We start from the raw sequence: 7,978 nt of genomic DNA, 5'->3' as shown, positions 1-7,978 counted from the left end.
CAAATATATCATACAAAATAAAAAGTAAAATGTGGCTACTAGAACAGATTGAAGCGACTGAAATACAAGGAATGGATAATGTATACTTCTACACTAATAAGGATCAATGTGTAGGAGGTTCCAATCCGATACCGGAGAGAAGCTCACACCGGGTGCGCACCATGACACGGATATAGGATGCAACCTGCAGCTCAGACAGTGGAGATTTCTCTTGGAGACTTTACAAATTCCTGGGAGGAGGCCGAGCTGCCCAGTGATGTGCCACCAAACCAGTCACAACACGTCACGGTGAAACCGTTCCTTTTTTTTTTTCATATATATATATAGATTTTTTTTTTTTCAGACAGCAAAGTAAAGAAATGCCTTCAGCAGTTATGGCAAATGGTTGTGTACATGTATGCTTCAGTCCTTCCTTCTTCGCAGCTCCACTCCCTGCAGGCATTTCATTCATGTCCCCTGTAGTCCGGGGGGCTCCTGCAGGTGACCGCTGTCCTTTTCTAGTCTGGGGGCAAACAGTCATGCAAGCGAAATCTGTCTCTGATGTGGGGCCGCACATCCTCATTCTGTAAAAAGAATAATAAACCTTAAAGGCATGTGGAGAAAAAAGGTAAGAACTTACACTAAGGCCCCTTTCACACTTGTGCGATGTTGTCCTGAGACTTGGGACTGCAAAGTCACACGACAAGTCGTACCCCCATGATTTACAATAAGTAGCGGTCATATCTGTGCGACTTCAAAGTAGTCCCTGCTAGGGCTGAACGATATTCGATTTTCACATCGACATCGTGCTGTGAGAGTGTGCGACAGTCACATCGCCGAAACATGCGATGGAAGACAGTGTGGAAGGCAGAGAAGTCGGGACTCAGTGAGTAGAAGAACACAGCCTGACATCCGTCCCCTGACATGTTCAGTCTGCCCTGCAGCTAGTTCTCCTGACTGAGCGGTGAGCAGCGTGCCGTGAGCAACGGCACAGCGAACCAATCACGCGTGCCTGCACACGTGATTGGTTCGCTATGCCGCTGCTCACTGCGTGATTGGTTCGCTGTGCCGCTGCTCACTGCGTGATTGGTCCGCTGTGCCGCTGCTCACGACGTGATTGGTCCGCTGTGCCGCTGCTCACTGCGTGATTGGATCGCTGTGCCGCTGCTCACTGCGTGATTGGTCCGCTGTGCCGCTGCTCACGACGTGATTGGTCCGCTGTGCCGCTGCTCACGACGTGATTGGTCCACTGTGCCGCTGCTCACGACGTGATTGGTTCGCTGTGCCGCTGCTCACAACGTGATTGGTTCGCTGTGCTGCTGCTCACGGTGCCCTGCTCACAGTGAGGAGAACTAGCTGCAGGGCAGACTGAACATGTCAGGGGACGGATGTCAGGCTGTGTTCTTCTACTCACTGTGAGTCCCGACTTCTCTGCCTTCCACCACACTGTCTTCTTAACCTGTGATACTTCCCAGTTCCCTACATTAACCCTGGCCTGTATGGTACAATCAGAAGGCTGCACTACTTCCCTACATTAACCCTGTATGGTACAATCAGAAGGCTGCAGTACTGCCCTACATTAACATTAACCCTGTATGGTCAGAAGGCTGCATGTTCCGCGTAGTAGAACCGTATGATCACCATTCCTACACAGGGGAAAATGACAGGCGGCTTGTTTACATTAGCCGCCTGCCTTTCTCCCTCTCCACCCGACGATCGCGAGTGACCGGTGGACATCGGGTACGCCGGTCAAACACGCGGGGGGGGTCCGTGACCACACGGGCGCGCGCCTCTGGCGGCGCGCGCTCGCTCCCTAGACCCTCACAGGCTAGCGACGTAGCCCTACGTTACTCTGCCTGTGAGGGGCTGACTGCCGACGTAAATAGTCGTGCGGCGGTCGGCAAGTGGTTAATCTTGATGTACAGCCAAATTCATTAGAGGCCCTTCATACTCTGCTAGTCCAATGGGATAATACGTTTCAAAGCTACAGCTTCTTTGTCAAATCCATATTGGTAACAAAGCAAGAGTAAAAACCATGTGGGGGGAGGGAGGAGGTGGGAGCAAGTTTAATCCATCCCATTCATCCATGTTACCGTCATTTACCATTGTGCCATTATTAATACCCCTCGTCCATCAGTGCGCAGCACTCGCAGTACGCACAAATGTTCATCAGCAGATCGGCTTCTGTACAACCTTCCTGCCCCCTTACATGGACTGAAATTCGGCTGCTGAACCGGAAGCATTTCCATCCATGTGTGGCCGGCCTAAGACTGAAGACAGGTTTGCATCTCTTTCCTTAGCACAGACCAGACTCACCAGTTCTACAAGCTTCTCCAGGAACGGAACAAGCTTCAGCAGCTCCTTGTCGTTTTTATCCATAAACCAGCTCTCAATTGGAATTCCGTTTGAAAGCTGAAAGAAAAAAATAATTATTTTTCTGCTTCCATTGTTCTAAGGATGGACAGCTAGACGCGGCCATGTTGGTTTGTTTTCTCTCAATTTAGCAAATCCTGGAACACAACAAGAAGAACAACAATTCCACTAGCAGCTCAAAAACCTTCATGAACGGAAAAGTCGATCCTGGTACTGCAATGGGTCATGTGATCAGCAAGGCTGCACTGCTGAAATGGCGGAGCACTGTCTAGGCAGAACTTGCAGGCTGCCTGGATTTCTGATGTGAACGTCAGGAACGCCCAACGCAAGGGGGAAGGCTTGCACCGATGGCAACGCTCAATGCAAAGGGGGGGGCCACTGAAGCGAACGCCCGTCGGGAACGCACAGGAGCGGGGGGTTTTACTCTGACGGGAACGCCCAACCCAAAGGAGAAGCACTCTGACGGGAACGCCCAAAGCAAAGGTGGGGCCACTCCAACGGGAATGTCCAATGCAAAAGTAGGGGGGGCACTCTCACGGGAACGCACAAAGGAGCAGCACTGATGGGAACGCCCAACGCAAAGGAGCAGCACTCTGATGGGAATTCCCTATTGCAAGGGGGCATTCATATGGGGACACCATTTAAACCGACTAATGCTGTGAAAATTAGGGGGAACGCCCAACGCAAAGGGGGGGGAGGTTAGGGGGCACTCTGACGGGAACGCCCAACGCAAAGGAGGGGGGGGGGGGCCCACTCTGACGGGAACGCCCAAAGCAAAGGGGGGGGGGGCCCACTCTGACGGGAACGCCCAACACAGGGGGGGGGGCCCACTCTGTCGGGAACGCCCAACGCAAGGGGGGGGGCCCACTCTGACGGGAACGCCCAACGCAAGGGGGGGCCCACTCTGACGGGAACGCCCAACGCAAGGGGGGGCCCACTCTGACGGGAACGCCCAACGCAAGGGGGGGCCCACTCTGACGGGAACGCCCAACGCAAGGGGGGGCCCACTCTGACGGGAACGCCCAACGCAAGGGGGGGGCCCACTCTGACGGGAACGCCCAACGCAAGGGGGGGGCCCACTCTGACGGGAACGCCCAACGCAAGGGGGGGGCCCACTCTGACGGGAACGCCCAACGCAAGGGGGGGGCCCACTCTGACGGGAACGCCCAACGCAAGGGGGGGGCCCACTCTGACGGGAACGCCCAACGCAAGGGGGGGGCCCACTCTGACGGGAACGCCCAACGCAAGGGGGGGGCCCACTCTGACGGGAACGCCCAACGCAAGGGGGGGGGGCCCACTCTGACGGGAACGCCCAACGCAAGGGGGGGGCCCACTCTGACGGGAACGCCCAACGCAAGGGGGGGGCCCACTCTGACGGGAACGCCCAACGCAAGGGGGGGGCCCACTCTGACGGGAACGCCCAACGCAAGGGAGGGGGCCCACTCTGACGGGAACGCCCAACACAGGGGGGGGCCCACTCTGACGGGAACGCCCAACGCAAGGGGGGGGGCCCACTCTGACGGGAACGCCCAACACAGGGGGGGGCCCACTCTGACGGGAACGCCCAACGCAAGGGGGGGCCCACTCTGACGGGAACGCCCAACGCAAGGGGGGGCCCACTCTGACGGGAACGCCCAACGCAAGGGGGGGATGGGGGGAGGCAGCAGCATCGGGAATGCTCGAAGCAGGGGGGGGGGGGGGGGCGTCACCCACGGGAATGCCCAACGCAAGGTGGGGGCCGGCACCGACGGGAAAGCTCAACGCAAAGGAGCAGCACTGACAGAAACCCCCTAACGCAAAGGGGGCATTCTTGTGGGGATACCCTTTAAACTGACAATTATTATTGAAATGCTGTGGAAAATTGTACATTGCTTATTTTCTATTAGACATAAAATGACTATATAATTGGATTTGAGTCATAGTACAAACATGCGATTTGGGTTTCTGCTAGAAGAAAGTTTTACTGACCAGACCTTAAATTTCAGTGTAATACCCCTGGCCTAGGTTAAAGTGATCACTTGCTAATCATTGTCACACAGCTGAATGAGGGGGGGGGGGGGTGCCATCTAGTAGTGAGGCAGTCAAAACTACTGTTGGATTCTTTAATCATTTATTTCTGTAATCAAATTTGGATTAAATATAAAAAAGGATTTCATACAAGTAATGTAAAAACACATAGAAGAAGAACAGTATTAAGAGCTGTAAACATTTAAACATTTTTTTTTCCTCACCTGGTATGCAAAGGCTTGTGGTGAGTTATCAATGATGATTGTTTTAGAAAGATCCCTCCCCAGGATATTTAGATCTTTAATATAATTTCCTTGCACACATACGCAGTGCTCCCGGAACAGTCTGTGTCTAAGGAGAGAAGAAGAGGAGTGAGACAAGGAGAGAAGACGACAAGGAGAGAACAAGAGTCGTGAGACAAGGAGAGAAGAGGAGTGAGACAAGGAGAGTAGGAGCGGAGTGAGGGTGGGGAGAAGAGGAGAGAGAAGAGAGAGAGAGAGAGAGAGAGGAGAAGAGGAGTGAGGGTGAGGAGAAGAGGAGTGAGGGTGAGGAGAAGAGGAGTGAGGAGAAGAGGAGTGAGGGTGAGGAGAAGAGGAGTGAGGGTGAGGAGAAGAGGAGTGAGGAGAAGAGGAGTGAGGGTGAGGAGAAGAGGAGTGAGGGTGAGGAGAAGAGGAGTGAGGGTGAGGAGAAGAGGAGTGAGGGTGAGGAGAAGAGGAGTGAGGGTGAGGAGAAGAGGAGTGAGGGTGAGGAGAAGAGGAGTGAGGGTGAGGAGAAGAGGAGTGAGGGTGAGGAGAAGAGGAGTGAGGAGAAGAGGAGTGAGGGTGAGGAGAAGAGGAGTGAGGAGAAGAGGAGTGAGGGTGAGGAGAAGAGGAGTGAGGAGAAGAGGAGTGAGGGTGAGGAGAAGAGGAGTGAGGGTGAGGAGAAGAGGAGTGAGGGTGAGGAGAAGAGGAGTGAGGGTGAGGAGAAGAGGAGTGAGGGTGAGGAGAAGAGGAGTGAGGGTGAGGAGAAGAGGAGTGAGGGTGAGGAGAAGAGGAGTGAGGGTGAGGAGAAGAGGAGTGAGAAGAAGAGGAGTGAGAAGAAGAGGAGTGAGAAGAAGAGGAGTGAGGGTGAGGAGAAGAGGAGTGAGGGTGAGGAGAAGAGGAGTGAGGGCGAGGAGAAGAGGAGTGAGGGCGAGGAGAAGAGAAGAGGAGTGAGGGCGAGGAGAAGAGAAGAGGAGTGAGGGCGAGGAGAAGAGAAGAGGAGTGAGGGCGAGGAGAAGAGAAGAGGAGTGAGGGCGAGGAGAAGAGAAGAGGAGTGAGGGCGAGGAGAAGAGAAGAGGAGTGAGGGCGAGGAGAAGAGAAGAGGAGTGAGGGCGAGGAGAAGAGAAGAGGAGTGAGGGCGAGGAGAAGAGAAGAGGAGTGAGGGCGAGGAGAAGAGAAGAGGAGTGAGGGCGAGGAGAAGAGAAGAGGAGTGAGGGCGAGGAGAAGAGAAGAGGAGTGAGGGTGAGGAGAAGAGGAGTGAGGGTGAGGAGAAGAGGGGTGAGGGTGAGGAGAAGAGGGGTGAGGAGAGAGAGAGGGGTGAGGAGAGAGAGAGGGGTGAGGAGAGAGAGAGGGGTGAGGAGAGAGAGAGGGGTGAGGAGAGAGAGAGGGGTGAGGGGTGAGGTGAGGGTGAGGAGAGAGAGGAAGAGAAGAGGGGTGAGGAGAAGAGGGGTGAGGAGAAGAGGGGTGAGGAGAAGAGGGGTGAGGAGAAGAGGGGTGAGGAGAAGAGGGGTGAGGAGAAGAGGGGTGAGGAGAAGAGGGGTGAGGAGAAGAGGGGTGAGGAGAAGAGGGGTGAGGAGAAGAGGGGTGAGGAGAAGAGGGGTGAGGAGAAGAGGGGTGAAGGGTGAGGAGAGAGAGGAGGAGTGAGGGTGAGGAGAAGAGGAGGAGTGAGGGTGAGGAGAAGAGGAGGAGTGAGGGTGAGGAGAAGAGAAGGGGTGAGGGTGAGGAGAAGAGGAGAGAAGAGAAGGGGTGAGGGTGAGGAGAAGAGGAGAGAGAGGAGGGGTGAGGAGAAGAGGAGAGAGAGGAGGGTTGAGGAGAAGAGGAGAGAGAGGAGGGTTGAGGAGAAGAGGAGAGAGAGGAGGGTTGAGGAGAAGAGGAGAGATAGGAGGGTTGAGGAGAAGAGGAGAGAGAGGAGGGTTGAGGAGAAGAGGAGAGAGAGGAGGGTTGAGGAGAAGAGGAGAGAGAGGAGGGTTGAGGAGAAGAGGAGAGAGAGGAGGGTTGAGGAGAAGAGGAGAGGAGGGGTGAGGGTGAGGAGAAGAGGAGGGGTGAGGGTGAGGAGAAGAGAAGAGGAGGGTGAGGAGAAGAGAAGAGGAGGGGTGAGGTGAGCAGAGCGGAATATGGAGCAACAAACGGCTTCAGAGCGGCAGATATACGAGAACCAGTAATACCTCACTAGCCGTTTCTTGGGATCCAAAATGTTCAGTAATTTGTCTGCATAGACTTTCTTTGACGCCGTAAAAAGGATTATCTGCAAAATGAAGAGACCAATTATAGAAAAACCACTTCAATACCCGGCCAATTCTGACACTTCTCTTATACATGTAAAAATCTCCTTTATCTTGCTAGAATAATAATTAGAACTCTCAAACATTATATATATTTTTTTTTAGCAGAGACCCTATAGAATAAAATGATGGGGGTTGCAATTTTTTACATCCCACGTGGTGGTTTTCTTAACACTTGAATTAAAGTGGAGTTCCACCCTATTTTTGAACTTTACACCGTCCGTTAGATGAAAACATCCTGAAAAAAAATTGGATAATTATTTTTTGTTTCACTTATCTTATTTTTAATGAAAATTAACTTCCCTTCCTTCCACTTCCTCCTTATGCGGCCACGGCCCCCGACGTCACTTCCTCCTTTGAATTGACTCCTGGGAGTCAATGCGCCTGCACCGGTGTCCCTCATCACTTCCGGTGCAGGCGCATCATTCCCTGAATGAGAACAGCTTCTGGGCATGTGCAGAACCAGCTGCGGGATGACGCGCCTGCACCGGAAGTGACGAGCAGGGCATTCTGGGACACAGACATCCAGGAAGAGGAACACGAAGAGGGACGCTCCGGCTTCAGCTGCCCACACCGCAGATGGCAGCGCTGGACAAGACATTTTCAAGGTAAGTTTTTCTTCTTACAGGTTCACTAAGCAGGGGACAGTTCAGAGGCTAACGCTGCTTAAATGCACCAGCCCTGACTGTCCTAGGGGTATTTTTATAAAAAATGAAAATAAAATTTGGCCGGAACTCCGCTTTAATTTTATTTCACACCAACAATATAATACCCAGTTATTTGGTGTATAAAAGATGTTAGGCTGTGTAACTAGATACTGAACATGTCACTCTTTAAAATTGCGTCCAGCCGTGGAATGGCGACAAACTACGGTACTTAAAATCTTCCATGGGCGATACAATCACAGGGTACCAGATTAATGTTACACAGGAGGTCTGGTTCTAGAATTATTGCTCTCGCTCTGACGTTCACAGCAAAACCTCACAAGTGTGGTGCGGTCACCGTTTACATATGACCGTGTTACTTACATGTGTTTGCATTTGCACGTAAGCACTGGGCGAAGGGGGAGCTTTAAATGTTTATTTTACCCATTTTCTT

General features: G+C 53.0%; 1 protein-coding gene across 1 annotated transcript in view; it reads right to left on the bottom strand.

Moving 5' to 3' along the window:
* Positions 1 to 321: 321 nt before the first annotated feature.
* LOC309554518 (CTD small phosphatase-like protein 2-B) overlaps positions 322 to 7,978 on the bottom strand; it is a gene marked incomplete at its 5' end in the record, with an annotated part of 41,971 nt that continues 34,314 nt past the window's right edge. The window contains 4 exons of the mRNA XM_082256268.1: positions 322 to 563; positions 2,296 to 2,391; positions 4,584 to 4,710; positions 6,764 to 6,877. Coding sequence (XP_082112394.1) covers positions 498 to 563; positions 2,296 to 2,391; positions 4,584 to 4,710; positions 6,764 to 6,877 — 403 coding nt within the window. The 3' untranslated portion in view covers positions 322 to 497. The remainder of the gene's footprint in view (positions 564 to 2,295; positions 2,392 to 4,583; positions 4,711 to 6,763; positions 6,878 to 7,978) is intronic.

Source organism: Pelophylax lessonae (genome assembly GCF_965119305.1).
Source record: "Pelophylax lessonae genome assembly, chromosome: 4".
NCBI classification, from domain to species: Eukaryota; Metazoa; Chordata; class Amphibia; order Anura; family Ranidae; genus Pelophylax; species Pelophylax lessonae.
The sequence above is the reverse complement of the archived record's forward strand: the minus strand, read 5'-3'. Positions and strand labels throughout refer to the sequence as shown.